Source organism: Rhincodon typus, chromosome 8 (genome assembly GCF_021869965.1).
Source record: "Rhincodon typus isolate 14 chromosome 8, sRhiTyp1.1, whole genome shotgun sequence".
In the NCBI taxonomy this organism is placed as follows: domain Eukaryota; kingdom Metazoa; phylum Chordata; class Chondrichthyes; order Orectolobiformes; family Rhincodontidae; genus Rhincodon; species Rhincodon typus.
In genome coordinates this window covers 81,992,997-82,008,896 of record NC_063339.1, presented here as the reverse complement: position 1 = coordinate 82,008,896, position 15,900 = coordinate 81,992,997, and the positions used below count along the sequence as shown (strand labels likewise).

General features: G+C 40.7%; 1 protein-coding gene across 3 annotated transcripts in view; it reads right to left on the bottom strand.

The window, feature by feature from the left end:
* rbm25b (RNA binding motif protein 25b) overlaps positions 1-15,900 on the bottom strand; it is an 88,443-nt gene that overhangs the window by 4,468 nt on the left and 68,075 nt on the right. For all 3 annotated transcript variants that reach the window (XM_020532840.2, XM_020532841.2, XM_020532843.2), the window contains 8 exons: positions 15,075-15,421; positions 14,403-14,517; positions 9,849-9,938; positions 6,708-6,781; positions 6,467-6,617; positions 4,317-4,635; positions 3,497-3,771; positions 1,164-1,262 (listed from right to left, as the gene is read on the bottom strand). In XM_020532840.2, coding sequence (XP_020388429.1) covers positions 1,164-1,262; positions 3,497-3,771; positions 4,317-4,635; positions 6,467-6,617; positions 6,708-6,781; positions 9,849-9,938; positions 14,403-14,517; positions 15,075-15,421 — 1,470 coding nt within the window. The remainder of the gene's footprint in view (positions 1-1,163; positions 1,263-3,496; positions 3,772-4,316; positions 4,636-6,466; positions 6,618-6,707; positions 6,782-9,848; positions 9,939-14,402; positions 14,518-15,074; positions 15,422-15,900) is intronic.

The window sequence follows — 15,900 nt, the reverse complement described above, 5'->3', positions numbered from 1 at the left end:
CAATGATCACTTTTGCCTAAACATTTGCCCACTGACACATTGATCCACCTCATTCTGCAGAATCAAATACAGAAAATGTATCCTTCCTCTTTGGCAGAGGATAACAGAAATAAAAGTCATTTTTCTAAGAAGTTCCTCATTGTAACAACTCCATAGTTTTTGCATTGCTCTACAATTTCCTTGTAATTTGCACCTCTGCTTCTCCCACTAGTTGAGAACTGCAGAATACACTGCTCTGCTATGTTTTTTTAATTCTAATTCAATATATTGTCTGCAACCCCTCAAGGACATCTCTCTTTTAGCGCTATAACGTTATACATAATACCATGCCTCCTCCACCCTATTTTTCATAAACATTTCCCATACAGTTAATCAAATGCCCCTGCCTGTTTTGAGCCAGGTCTCCATCATCACCACAACATCCTATTCCCAAGTAGAAATCTGTACCTGCAGCTCACCAATCTTATTTGCCACGCATTGTGTCTTTATATACATATATTGCAAATCCAATTTACATCTCATTGCATTCCTTCTTACTTTGACGTCAGTAAATACCTGATTATTTCCTCTTCTAGTGCTATTAGTCTCCTCCAATCCTTTGCTACCCTTGTTTTGTCCACCAATTGCTACATTCTGGTCCTCTCCATTTTCACCCATCTCCCCCAATTACTTTAAATACTCCGTCAGTACTAACAAAATCTACTAAAGCTGAAATGCAGTCTGACTAGGCTGTGAGACCCACACCCTCCAGAACCAGTCTTAATGTTCCGGGAATCTAGGGCTCTCCCTCCTACACTATCACCTCCACCATGCACTTATAAGTTCTGTCTTACTATTACTCCACATATTAACGCATGAAATCAGAGATAATCTGGAAACCATGACCTGGAAGGTTCTAATCGTAAGGCTCCTTCCATTCAATTAATTTCCTAACCAGATCAATAACTTGTCTACACGTCAGACAGCTTCAATGTGAGCTAACGGTCTCATGAGATTATCGAATGCCCTCTGGAAGTTCATTCAAGTGACCTACTTAGACATTCCCCAGTCTACTATTCTAGGCACCTAATCAAAACTTTCAGTCAGGTTCATCGGGCATTTAACTAATAAGGAGTGGTTTTAATTTACAAAAACATATTTGCTAAAACCTTGAAATTACCAACCTTTGAACAAACAAAGTCAACTAGTGTTGCTTCTTCTTCACCAATGTATTCTATTATTTTTTTATTGATCCATGGTCTAATGCGTCGGTCCATTAAGTTCTGTTTAAAAAAAAGACAATCCAAATAGTGTTATTCAATGGTAATCCTGAATCAGGACAGTTGCATTCAACATTAATCAATACATCCTCCGACACAATCAAGTGAAACATATCCACAATTCTATTAAACAATGAGCTTTTTGAGAACATATGAGTGGTAAGGAGTTACCAATACCATTAACTGCTGCAGGTTAATTCTCTGCAGTTATTTAATATAACTGCAGAGGTTACGAAGCCAACACAGGGCAGGTTAAAACAAACCACGGCCATTAATAAAACTGACTTTACTGTGGAATAAACAGTAATGAACAGGACAGACATGATATTCCTACTTAACAATAAAAGCTTGACTGTTTCCTTCAATTAGGGTAGTTGTCTTTGACGGATGTGGACGCAATGGGTCATAGGACTTTTTCCTGACTCTAAGATACAGCTGGGCAGTACTACATAAAACGCACAGAAATGGGCCAGAAAAACAGAACAGCATCACCTCCTTTCATCCTAACCTCCTTATCCCTTTTTCACCAAGCAAATGGTTGCCCTCAAACAAAATCAATGATTCAAAACCAGAAAGTGCTGGAGAAATTCAGGACTAGTCTAATCTGTGAAGAAAGAAACAGAGTCAACATTGAGTCCAATAACTCTTCTTCAGAACAAGCACTGGACTCAAAACATTAACTCCTCCAGCAATTTCTGTTTCTCCTGGATTCTTCACTGAGTTTATGAGATAAAGTAAATGGAGTTATACCTTCAGCTCCACTTCTCTTCTCTCTGATGCCTGTGTTATCAGCCCAATTTCCACCACAGATTGAGATATAATTTTCTCAAGTGAAACATTCGGAAAATCCAAGCTATCTGTCCTTCAGCCCCTGCTCCAGATGTTCACCATTGTTTCCACTGTTTCCCACCAGCCACTGTTTCAGGTTGGAATAGATTAAATGTACCAGCAACTTTGGTCTCCTAATGGGATACAGGTTGAACACCAGATCACAAGGACCACCCCCTCACATCTCTGTCATAACCTCTGCTGCAATTCACGAACATAGCTTTGTCTCCTCCAGGTTGGACAACTGGTTGAGCTTTCGTCCTTCAAACTTGTGCCAGCCAAAATGTTGCTACGATCACTGAAGTCCCAGCCATCACTTCTAAGGTAACTGACTATGGTTCCATTTGTCCAATGCTAAAGTATATAGTTCTTTCTTTTTGTGATTAAGACTGTTCAAGCTCTTATGCTCTCATTCCTGCTTACTTCTCTTGCCCTTCAACTGCCAAGATCTCTGCACCACCAACATGCCTTTCAGACCATAATCAGGAGATATACCCCATTATATCAAAATCCCAGGCTCTGCTCCTTTCTCTAAATTGTTTCCCCTTCAACTTCCTCACTTGCTTAAAAATTTTTAGTCATCACTTCAAACAACAACTTTTATTTTCATCCAATTTGACTTCTAAGAAGTACCTCAAAATATTCAGTTGAAATTTCAGACGCACTTCTACAAAATATTTGACTGAAAATGTAGTTTAGCTGATTTAAAACTCATTCAATTTCAAGTCTAAAAGATTCATTTTAACTCAATACAATCAGTGCACGAATCCTTTAAAAAAGTTCCAGGACCCAGATCCACATCTTCACTAAAAACTCAGCAATTAATTTAGCCAAACCGTGCATGCCAGGTTTTGTTGATGCACCTCCATTGGTTTCTGAAATGGATTGTTAACAGACAGACAATGGCAGAAGTAATAAAAGATACACTAACAATCAGAAACCTTAATTCATATGTTTCTACCTAAACAAGAGATAGTGATAGTTGGGATATCACTATTGCCACCTCAGCAGGGATCAAATACTCAGCCAGACCAGGGCTGCACTTGAGAATTTACTGTCAGTATGGATAAACTCGCTGAGCTAAGCATTCACATGGAATACCTTAACAACCTGGCTGAGCAAAAATTCAGTTTGGATTCAAATTCAAATTTCCAACATGATACCTACTAATTTATTTACACTCAAGATTGTGACATGATTCGTTGACTTGCTATTTATGTAACAGTGGGTTTGTTCCTTTAATCACTCTGGCAGAAACAGCAGGAATTAAAATGATCACCAACTCTATTTATGCATCAATGACAAAACAGTGCTTATCTTCACAAGCAACTCCAGTGTGTTGGGAAATAGATAGGTTACTATAATGATATCAGCTATAGGCCTTCACAAATAAAAATAGAGAAGTTTACCGTGTCCACAATCGACCAGTCAAGAGGATACGCAAAGAGTTCTGGTTTAGCTGTTGGGATTTTCTCAATCAGATTTTTTATGTGTTTTCGTTTCTCTTCTGTATTTACATTTCCTTTAGAAGCACCTTTTTCATCCTCTGAATAATCCAATGGGACCAGTTTCCGCTTACGAGGAACTTCATCACTGTCTTCGTCGTCAAACTTATTGAAAACACTATCTACTGGAAGTTTCTTTCTTTTGACTGAAATGGTCTGACTCGGACTACTGGAGCCACCTATGCAGAAAATGGAGAAAAATGGTTTCAGTTTCACACAATTTGTTGCTGATTGGTAAATATAATGTCCTTGATATCCCATTCATCAAAGACTAAATGTCAAATTTTGTGTTGAACATTAATTAATCTGCCAACTGCTTGGTACCTGTAACTTGTGTGCACACCTGCCTGATCATCAAGCTTTTCATCCCTGAAAATTAAACAGTTTTTATTCCAAGGATTGAGTCCTCATTCCTCACCAAAAGTACAATGCAATGCAAAAGTCTCCTCCACACTTGCATTGTATTTGAGCGGGATCATCGGTGCACACATTAAGTATAACAAACATTCTGGTCTTTTTAAACTAACAAAGTGAACTCTTGACCACCAGTAACCAGCCAGAAGATTTCTCTCTTGTTTGCCTGCATTCAAGTTGAATCCAGGTTCCAAAAGTGAAAAAAACACATGTTGCTTAAAATGTTCTAAATGAGAACATCAATTTCATGGTAAAGTAAGTCATTACCAGCAGCATTAGTTCTACAAGGTGTTAATTTATAATGCCTAACCTAATTTGAGGCTCAGGCCTATTTTAGGCCGCTGCTCCTCTTGCTGTTGGTCTGGAGAATTCTCATGTGGAATGATAATGCCACAGGGAGACTCATCTGCTGGTGTATTGGGTGTGGCATTACCACTTGCTGATGAAACAGAAGGGACAGAACAAATAGGACGCAATGTGGGCTTAAGGCAGGGTTTCTGCTCTGGCTCTTCTTCCTCTTCCTCTCGTCGCTCCTCTTTCTCCGGCTTCTCTTCTTCCTCCTCCTCCTCTTCTGATTCTGGCTCCTGCTTGATTGGTTGCTGCCGCCGCCGCTCTGCTTCCTGTTCCATCTATTCACAAGATAACAATATACAACAAGACGAGGTTATTTGCCATAAAGCCAACAGCCCCTCTTTCCTACCAACCAAAAACAAAACAAAATAAAAATCAGGAAATGGTAGGAAATAAGAAACTAAGAGAAATCACAATCATCAGTGATGTGGCACTGAGTAAATTACTGGAGCTGCCAAGTCATGAATCTTGACAGACTTCATCTTAGGATTTTAATAGAAGTGGCTAGTGATATAGTTGATGCATTGGTTTTAACATTCCCAAACTCCCTTGATTTGGGGAAGGTCACATTAGATTGGAAGATAGTGAATGCTGGCCCCTCCAAGGCCAGCACATCTTTCTTTAGATAAGGGGCAACAATATTGCTCACAATATTCTAAATGTGGTCTGACAAGAGCCTGATACAGCCTCAGCAGTACATGCCTGCAAACATTGCATTTGCCTTGCTAACCAGCAACTGTACTTGCATGTCAACATTAAGAAAATCCTGAACTTTAGACTCCCAAATCCCTTTGTGCTTCAGATTTCTAAAGCCTTTCCCCATTTAGAAAATAGTCTGTACTTTTATTCTTTCTTGCATAGCCTCCTTCCCATGTTGCATCCCTTCTGCCACTTAAAAATCTGCCTATCAGGAAGCAGAGAGTGGTTTGCTACAGGGATCAGTGCTCAGACCTCAACTTTTAACGAAAGTTATGGTTACCAAATTTGATGTCATTACAACAGGTAGGAAAATAGTAGAACAAAGTTCAGGAGAAACTCAACAGGTCTAGCAACATTTGTAGGGAGAGAAACAAGGCTAAGGTTATGAGTCCAAAATGATTCTTGGCTGAAAAGTAAGTTACGAAGAGCACTTTAGGAAGCTACAACAAGACACGTTGTGAGCAGGCAAACATGTGGCAAATGAAGTATAATGTGGGAAAATGTAAAGTTGTCCATTTTGGCAGGAAGAATAGTATTTAAATGGTAAGAGATTGCAAAGCTGAAATTCAAAGGATCTGCGTGTTCTCATGCACAAAGCCAAAAAGTTAGCATGCAACAAGCAATCAGCAAAGCTAATGAAATGTCACAATGTGTGGGTGGAATCGAATACAAAAGTAGGGAGATCATGCTTCAGTTATAGAACATACTTGTGAGGCCACAACTGGAGTACTGTACACAGTATTGGTCTCCTTATTTAAGGATCACGTAAATTAGTTGAAAATAATTCAGTGAAGTTTTATAAGACTAATACTTGGAATGGGCAGTCTGTATTACAGGAAGGACTGGACAGATAAGGCTCGTATCTGCTTGAGTTTAAGTGGTGACTTGATTGAAACATACAACATCCGGAGGAACCTTGACAGAATACATGTGAAAAGGATGTTCTTGGAGAATCTAGAACTAGGGGCTATTGTTTCAAGATCAGTGACTACCCAATTAAAACAGATAAAGAGAAAATTTCTCTTTCAGAATGTCATGAGTTTTTTTAAATTCTTCCTGAGGAGTAAGTGGTGGAAGCAAAGTTCTTGATTTTTTTTCCCCAAAGAGGAGGTAAATAGATTCTTGTTAAGCAAAAGGATGAACGATTATCCAGGAGAGTCAGGCATGTGGATTTAAGTTTACAATCAGGTTAGCCATGACCTTGTTCAACAGCGGAGCAAGCTTGAACAGCCTACTTTGGCTCTTTCTTTCTGTGTTTTCAAATCAATATTCCAAAAGATGAAAGGCTGGAAGAGCTTTATTGTTTTACACCTTAATTAAAATGACTTATCCACAGTCATTTGCAACTATTACTAACAATTACATTTGAAGGACACTTGATTCAGCACTGACTGATTTGCAGTGACATACCCTCTGAAGTTCTGCATCTGGATCAGGATGCCCTTCTGCCAGCAAACGCTGCCGAATCTCTTCGTGTTCCTCCTTCTCTCGCTTGCGGTCCCTTTCGTCGGCTTCTATTTCTTTTTCTCGATCTCTCAGACGCTTCTGCAAAGCGCTCCCCCTAAAGTTAAACAAGGAAATCACTTCATAGAACACAGGCATAAAACAACCTAGTATTGTAGTCAGGTTACACAGAAAGTCCTCAAATTACCTGTAATACTTCGGATCATCTCGGTCATCATCATAATCTTCCAAAAACTCTTTCAGTCTTTTTGCTTCTTTTGCCTATGTAGTGGAAATCCATTATTAGCAAGACTTTTATGTTTAACAAGCAAAACCGAGCCTCTAATTCTAAAAACAGAGTTATTTCCATCCTCCATTCCAGCACCAAACTTCAGTATTATGAATGACGGCACAGTGATGGTCCAGTCCCCAGTACTAGCATCTGAAGCCAGTAGAAGACAGAAGCCATAGAAGATTGCCTGAGATTGATCTGTCCTGGCTTCTCACTCTCACCATCTCCAATTCCAGCATGGAGGCTGAAGCAAAGGGATCATCTTGTGGAATGCATTAATCACCATCACTGCTCAGTTTAGTAAATTCAACACAAAAGTGAAATCAAAAACTTTCTTTCTAAATGGCTCAACTCCATGTTAGGACGTAAACTATAAATCATCTTTCTAATGGTTTTTGATAGAACCTTGGCTGATTTTTTTAAAAACAGAATCCCTACACTGTGAAAACAGGCTCTTCAGCCCAACTAGTCCACACCGATCCTTGGAGCATCCCACCCAGACCCATCCCCCATAGCCCACCTAATCTACACATCCCTGAACACTACAGGCAATTTAGCATGGCTAATCCACCTAGCCTGCACATCTTTGGACTGTGGGAGGAAACCGGAGCACCTGGAGGAAACGCATGCAGACAGGGGGAGAATGTGCAAACTCCACACAGACAGTCGCCTGAGGGTGGACTTCGAATCTGGGTCCCTGGTGCTGTGAGGCAGCAGTGCTAACCACTTAGCCACCGTGCCGCCAATTTTCATTATTTTTGTTTCATACTTTTATCAATTTTGGTTTGGAGCTGGGAACTGAGAGCTGAAGATGGACTGCAAGTAGCAGTTTGTGTTTAGAAAAAAGCAGAACAAACAAGCTGCCATTTGTTTGAGAAGCCAGGCCTTGAAATTAATTGCTGGTTGGTTCTTGACCAAAAGTATTTCATAGATTCTTTGATACCCAAGGAAAGCAGTATGATTAACCAGATAGATCTTTGGTCATTAACCAGATCAATACTTGGGGGTTGGTGGTACAAGTCTGGAAGGGAAGATGGTAGCCAAAATGAGGGGCCAGCGTTTTCAACTCGGTTTTTGGACTATGTTTCCGGTAGGACTTTGGTTGTTGATGCTACAGCATGAAGATTTGAAAAAGCTCCCTGCCTAACCTCCTATTAGTACTTACTGGAAGTTCGGAAAAAAAAAGAAACTAAATCTTAATTATTGCTGAAACTTCCTCAGAACGTGCTGAAAAGATGGCCCTGATCAATGTCTTCAGAAAAGCAACCAAGAAATAATCACATATGCCTATGGAACAATGCATTGGGCAAATCACTTCAGTAATCTGGTCGGTTTTATTATTTTCTTTCATTTATATCTTAACTGTGTTTGTTTATCTGCCTGTCTTTTGTTGCGATTGGTACTGAAAACAAAGGTTGCTGGGTTTAAAACTGTCTTACTCTGATCTGCTCGTTACTGTATTGCTAATAAATTGTTGTTAAGTCTTTTGTTTAAGCAACAAAACCCCGTGTCTAGATTGGTTATTTACAGAGTCTGTGACTGATTACTCAAAACATCTGGTTAGGAACCACAGGGGTCAATTTTGAGGGCCTTAGAAAGTTTTAATTTTACTGCATTGCGAATACAGAATTTTTTAATCAACCTGTTCAAGTGGGACCTGAACCTGGGCCTCCTCGCTCAAGAGGTGGGGACACTTCCACTACATCACAGGAACCCTCTGTGCTGCGAATATGAAGGTAGAAAAACTGATTTGATTCAGCTGTCTATATTTATGTCATGACACTTGTACAGCTTAAAAATAGCTGCTAAATAGATAAATTCCTCTATTCGTTCGTGCAAAGGCTCCAGCTAACAGGATTCAAAGTGTAACATCTACTATATCATAAGTAGTTCTAAAATTGCAAACATTGTCTATGTTATTAGTCACTTGGTAGGACAGAACGCGAGCATGGCTGAAAAAAGTTACGTCAGCAGAGGAAAATCGCAAGAATACTACATTTCAAAGCCAATATCAATTTATATTGCATGAGACAAGGTGCTTAATTGATTGTCAAGTGGGCTCTGATCAGTAGAAGCATTGCCATAGACAATGCACCAGGAAATGGCCTGCATCGTCATAAGCCCCCTCCTGTCATCATTCTGTCCTAAATCCTCCCTTCACCCTTTCCCTCAATCGCTACCGCTTTATCACACTTCTCTGCACAAGCACCGTGTAGCCTTTGTGTATGATGTCACACAAATTGTACACTATGATGCAATGGGTCTAGAATCACGTGCTCGCTCATTTCTGGTTTAGCACGCATTTGCAGCCACAGGTGTGAGCACACACTGCCTAACCATAAATTGCTTCTTATTGTTATACTTAGCACAACAAGGATTGAATGCAGGGGCTGGGCTTGGGGTGATAACTGCCATTTCCTGCTCTTTCTCACAATCTCTCAGCCTTGCTGTTGATTTTTGCTTCGCTCTCATTCTGTGATTCTCTGTGACCTGTGCTTCTCAATTTTTGTCTGCATCCTGCATCTTTTCCCTTTCATTTTGGGAAAGACACCTTGCAGCATGATCTGTCAGAAAAATGTTCAGGATGAAACCTGTATTTCTTTTTATGGGAAGGCCTAACACAACTATTCCATCCCTCCACTCATTACTACTGTACATGGACTCCCAATCCTAACATCTATATTTCCAGATATTTCTCTGACCTCTCTGTAATCCTTCAAAACATGACAAATTACTTTGTGTCACCTGTTACCCAATTCCAGCACTTTACATTTTATTTTTGACTCCTTGCTTTTTGTACTTACCCATCCCCTGCTCACATCACTTTTCATTTCCCATAAACTTCAAGAATGCTGTCCCATTTGGTCCAGTTCAGCATTATTTGCAAAATATTTCTAAACTAGTGGTGGGACTCTTTCATAGGGACAGAGCACCAAATCAAGGACAGGAATGGAATCACATATAGGAAGAGAAGTGAGGTCACGAGATGTCAAAAACCGACAAAATAACCTGATCCCTTTCACACTCCCCTGCTACTCCCTTGCACATCACACTTACCATTTCACGTCTTCTTTCTTCCTCCCGTTCAGCTTCTTTTTCATAGTCTCTTGCTTTCTTCCGCTCTCTTATTTCCCAGTTTTTAAGACGCTGAATCAAAAGGCCAGAAGTATTAAAGCAGTTTGAAACAGCAATGTTCAAAACTCATACCGTAAAAAACAATATCAAGTCAGAGGGAGTGCAGATAAAGTAATTTTCAAGGGTGTAACGTAAGGCTGGAATAGTCTTTAATACCAGGAGTACCACAGGTAAAATGGACAAGTTAAGAACGATGACTGACACATGAAAGTGTAATATTGTAGCCATCACAGATGTAACTGAGGGAGGGACTGGATTGGCAACCTAACATTCCGGCATATAGAATCTTCGGATGAGACAGAGGATGGAAGTAACAAAGGAGATAGCGTTGCATTATTAGTTAAGGGAGACTGTTAGAGCAGTAAAGACAGATGATATCTTCAAGGGAGCATGGAAAGAAGCTTAGCAAATAGATCTTAGGAAAGAAACACATTGCTAGTATATATAATGTAGACCTCTAAAGAGTCAGTGTGAAATTGAGGACCAAATCTGTGCACACAAGCCCAAAGAACCATGGATAACCAGAGATATTCATGATATGATGAGAAGAAAAAATGAGGTTTTTAGCAGATATAAAGGAAATAAATCAGAAGCATTAGTAGAGTACAGAAAATGCAGGGTAGAGCTTAAGAAAGCAATTAGAAAAACAAGACAGGATATGAGAAAGCTCTGGCTAGTAAAAAAGAGGGAAAATCCCAAGATATACTACAAGTATATCAATGAGAAGAGGATAACCATGGAAACAGTAGGACCCATTAGGGACCAAATGGGCAAACTGTGGGTGGTGCCTCGAGGACATAGGTAGACTGCTGAACCATACTTTACGAGAGAATAAGGATTCAGGTATGGAACCCAGCAGAGAAACTAAGGTGCTTCAGCAAACTGACATAGGGTAGGACAAAGTATTGGAGGTGCTGGCAAGCTTAAAGGTGAACACATCTCCAGGTCTGGGTGAGATGTGTTCCAGACTGCCTTGGGAGGCAATGTAGGAGATTGCAGAGGTACTGACCCAAATTTTTAATGTCTGTCTAGCCATGCAAGTATTACCAGAGGAATGGGGTACAGTTCATTTGGTTCCAATATTGAAGAGGAGTTGTAGAGATAGTCCCACGTCAATGGTAAGGAAAGTCCTGGAGAAAATTCTCAAAGTGAGCATCTCTCTCTACTTGGACAGGCAAGGCTTGAATAGAGATAGTCAGCATGGCTTCTGTGGAAGGAGAAACAGAGTTAAAGTTTCGATTCTGGTATGGCTCTTCAGTTTTTCAATTCTGTTTCTCTCTTCACCTGCTCAGCTTCTCCAGCATTGTGTTTATTTCAGATTTCCAGTATTTTTCCCTCATTTGATTGTTGGGTTAGGGTTGTTTGGTTGTGCTGTATTGATTCTTGGAAATAGTTAGTCTTCCTGGAGGCATCCTCTTGTCCCAGAACAGAACAAAAGTTGACACAAAATGCCAAATACCATTTTTTCCAATTTTGCAATCATGGTTTGTTTCTGCCTAAGGATGTATGTAGATAACTTTGTCAGTTAAGGATCTGTACAGTATGCTCAAGCACCAAGGGATGTTTGTGGGATTAGTTTCTGCCTTATGCCAGTGAGTGTCATAGAATCACATAGTATAGAAGAGGCCCTTTGGCCCATGGAGTCTGCTTTGACATGTGAGAAACACATGACCTGCAATCTAATCCCATTTACCACACTTGGCCCATAGCCTTGAATGTTATGATGTACCAATTACTCATCCAGGTACCTTTTCAAGGATGTGAGGCAACTTGCTTTTATGATCCTTCCGGGCTGTGCACTCCAGACCACCACCCGAGTAAAAAGATTATCGCTCACATCTGCCCGTGAAACCTCCACTCCTCACCTTGATCACATGCTTGACTGACCCTTCAACTAAATGGAGCAGCTGCTCCTTATCTACTCTGTCCATGCCCCCCATAAATTTGTGCACATCAGATCGCCCTTAATCTGCTCTGCTCCAATGAAAACAACCCAAGCCTATTTAACCTTTCCTCAAACTTAAATTTTCCATCAAAGGCAGCATCCTCCTCAGCAATCTCTCCTATGTAATCACATCCTTTGTGTAATGTGGCGACCAGAACTACACATCTTACTCTCACTGTGGTCTCACCAAAGTTTGATGCAAATCCAACATGACTTTCCTGCTTTCGTAATGTGTGCCTCGACTGATGAAGGCAAGTGTTACATATGCCTTTTTCACCACCCAACTAACATGCTCTTCCACTTTTAGAAGTCTGCGGACAAACTAGCCAAGGTCCCTTTGTTCCTCAGTATTTGCTGGTGTCATTCAGAGATAGCAAGAACTGCAGATGCTGGAGTCAGAGTCAATAACAGTGTGGAGCTGGAGGAACAGTGACTCAGTGGTAGGAGACAGAGGCTGATGACAGAAGGCTGCTTTAGTGACTGAAAGCCAGTGCCTCGTGGCATACCACAGGGTTCTGTGCTGGATCACCTGTTACTGATGATGTACATACATGACAGAGATGACTGGGGATGGTTGGGAGGAGAGGTTGGTGGTGGTGGCAGCATTGGATTAGTAAGTTTCTGGACAAAGGTCGCTCGGGTACTGAAGTGAGGTTGACTGCCTTCAAGGAAAAGCCTGACACCAGCAAAATCAATACAGTGTGGAGCTAAAGAACACAGCAGGTCAGGCAGCATCAGAGGAGCAGAAGAATCGATTTTTCGGGCCTAGACCCTTCATCCTGATCCTCTGACGCTGCCTGACCTGCTGCTCCACACCGTACTGACTCTGACTCCAGCATCTGCAGTTCTTGCTATCTCTGAATGACACCAGCAAATACTGAGGAACAAAGGGATCTTGGCTTGTGATTGCACAGGACAGGGTGCTGAGGAGGATGCTGCCTATGATGGAAAATTTAAGTTTGAGGAAAGGTTAAATAGGCTTGGGTTGTTTTCATTGGAGCAGAGCAGATTAAGGGGTGATCTGATGTGCTCAAGATTATGGGGGAAATGGACAGAGTAGATGAGGAGCAGCTGCTCCCTTTAGTTGAAGAGTCAGTCAAGAGGGGGCATGTGGTCAAGGGGAGTGGAGGTTTCGTGGACAGATGTGAGGAATAATTTTTTTTACTCAGGTGGTGGTCTGGAGTGCACAGCCCGGAAGGATCATAAAGGCAAGTTGCCTCACTTCCTTGAAAAGGTACCTGGATGAGCAATTGGTACATCATAACATTCAAGGCTATGGGCCAAGTGTGGTAAATTGGATTAGATTGCAGGTCATGCGTTTCTCACGTGTCAAAGCAGACTCCAATGGGCCAAAGGGCCTCTTCTATACTATGTGATTCTATGACACTCACTGGCATAAGGCAGGAACCACTCCCACAAACATCCCTTGGTGCTTGAGCATACTGTACAGATCCTTAACTGACAAAGTTATCTACATACATCCTTAGGCAGAAACAAACCATGATTGCAAAATTGGAAAAAATGGTATTTGGCATTTTGTGTCAACTTTTGTTCTGTTCTGGGACAAGAGGATGCCTCCAGGAAGACTAACTATTTCCAAGAATCAATACAGCACAACCAAACAACCCTAACCCAACAATCAAATGAGGGAAAAATACTGGAAATCTGAAATAAACACAATGCTGGAGAAGCTGAGCAGGTGAAGAGAGAAACAGAATTGAAAAACTGAAGAGCCATACCAGAATTGAAACTTTAACTCTGTTTCTCCCTCCACAGAAGCTGCTAGATCTGCTGAGTTTCTCCAGCAGCCTGTCTCCTACCACTGAGCCAATTTTGAATCCACTTGATCAACTCACCCTGTAAGCCCATGTACATTTGCCTTCTTGATAAGTCTCCTATGTTGGATCTTGTCAAAGGCTTTGCTGAAATCTATATAAACTATATCGACTGCATTACCCTCATCTACATTCCTAGTCACCTCAAAAAAGTCAATAAAATCTGTTGGCCTCACCTCCCTCTGACGAAGCCATGCTGACTATCTCTGTTCCTACACTTTCGCCTAAAATCCAAATTTTTACTACAGTAAGACTAATTTGGAATTCCCTTTCTTCTTTATTCATTCACAGGATGAGGACATCGCTGGCCAGGCAGCATTTATTGCCCATGCTGCCCATTCCTAATTTCCCAGAGGGCAGTTCAGAGTCAACCACATTGCTCTGGATCTGGAGTCACATGTAGGCCAGACCAGGTAAGGATTGCAGTTTCCTTCCCTGAAGGACAATAATGAACCAGATGGGTTTTTTCTTCACAATCGACAATGGATTCACAGTCATCATTAGATTCTTAATTTCAGATATTTATTGAATTCAAATTCCACCATCTGCCATGGCAGGATTTGAACCCGGGTCCCCAAAACATCATCTGGGGTCTCTGGATTAACAGTCCAGTGATAATACCACTAGGCCATCACCTCCCCTCATTCACCACTTCACCTCCCCACAAAAGCCTTCCTTTGGCTTCTCAAAAGTTACCTCTTGGTAAGCATTCTCCTTCTCACGGAGCTTCCTTTCTAGTTTCCGACGTTCATACATTTCTTCTTCATCTTCTTCTCGGTCCCTTTTCTTCTCCTTTTCTCGGCTTTTCTCTCTGCAAGTGTTAATGAAAGAGTTTTGGCTGTACAGACTCTATAGGTCAAATGGCCTCTTCTGTACTGTATGAACTATGATTCTTGTAAGCAACTGATTTTAACAGGGTCTTCTTTAAATACCATGATAACAAAACTGACCTCTTCTCACAGCACTCAGTCAAAAAACTTGAAACATTCATTGCAGGAGACAATAAACGAGTCAAATTATAAGTAGCAGGAAGGAAAACTCAACTAAATCCAGATGAGGTTCTTCCTTCCCCTCCATTCCCAATGAGTTTTTACTGCCACATTCAATGGTACAGTTTGTTTGCATGATATGAACTGCAGGGGCTGAACTGCTCCCAAGTTATTACAAATCTGCTAAACTTCACAGCAATTATTTGGAGAAAATACTGGTGCCAGTGAAATCATATCTTAACAAGAAACATAAAAATAAAAGAAGCAGGACAAGAGTAGGCCACCAATTATACTGGAGATGTGAGTAAGGAAAATAATTACAAGAATTGCAAAAGAAAATCTCCGTAGTAACTAATTTCCCAAAATTATCAGTGCAAACCTGGATCTACTACGATCCTTGCTTCTTTCCCGATCCCGGCTTCTTTCTCTTTCTTTGTCCCGTTCTCGCTCTCTTTCTCGATCTCGCTCCCTTTCCTTATCCTTTGTTCTTTCACGATCACGGTCACGGTCTCTATCTCTATCTCGCTCCCGCTCTCGTTCCCGTTCACGCTCTCTCTCTCTTTCACGCTCACGCTCACGTTCCCGCTCCCGCTCCTTTTCTTTCTCACGTTCTTTCTCTCTCTCACGCCTTTCTCTTTCTCGTTCACGTTCTTTTTCTCTGTCTCTTCTTTCTTTTTCAACTTCTTGTCTTTCTTTTTCCCTTCTTCCCTTTTCTTCTTCTAGTTTCTAAAAATTAACAAAACAATTCTTATCCATTAGAGGGAATATTTAAAGCATTGTAATTCATATTTTAAAGAAGAGTACATGAATGACAAAATCATATTTATTGTGCACAGAAAATGTAAGTTGATATAGAACCTGCTAATTATAGGAAGGCATGGTACAGCTTAGATGATCAATTACAATACTGATAAAAAAAATTCAAATTTAACAAAACTTTACAATCCGGCATTCCTACAAGAAAATGGAAACATAATAGACTACAATCCATCCTTGGAAGTGATTTGACTTACAGTGGTCTGCTAGGACTTGAATCGTCAAGACTGGATTAACACTGCCTATAAGCTAAGTGTCTGGGAAGAGCAAGTAAATTGTTCACAAGTAATAGAACGACCAAGCTGTCAGCACCAGCAGATGCCAATGCTTTAAAAAAAAGCAACTTTTATAAATTTTGTGTTACATAAAATAATCATCCCTTTCATTAT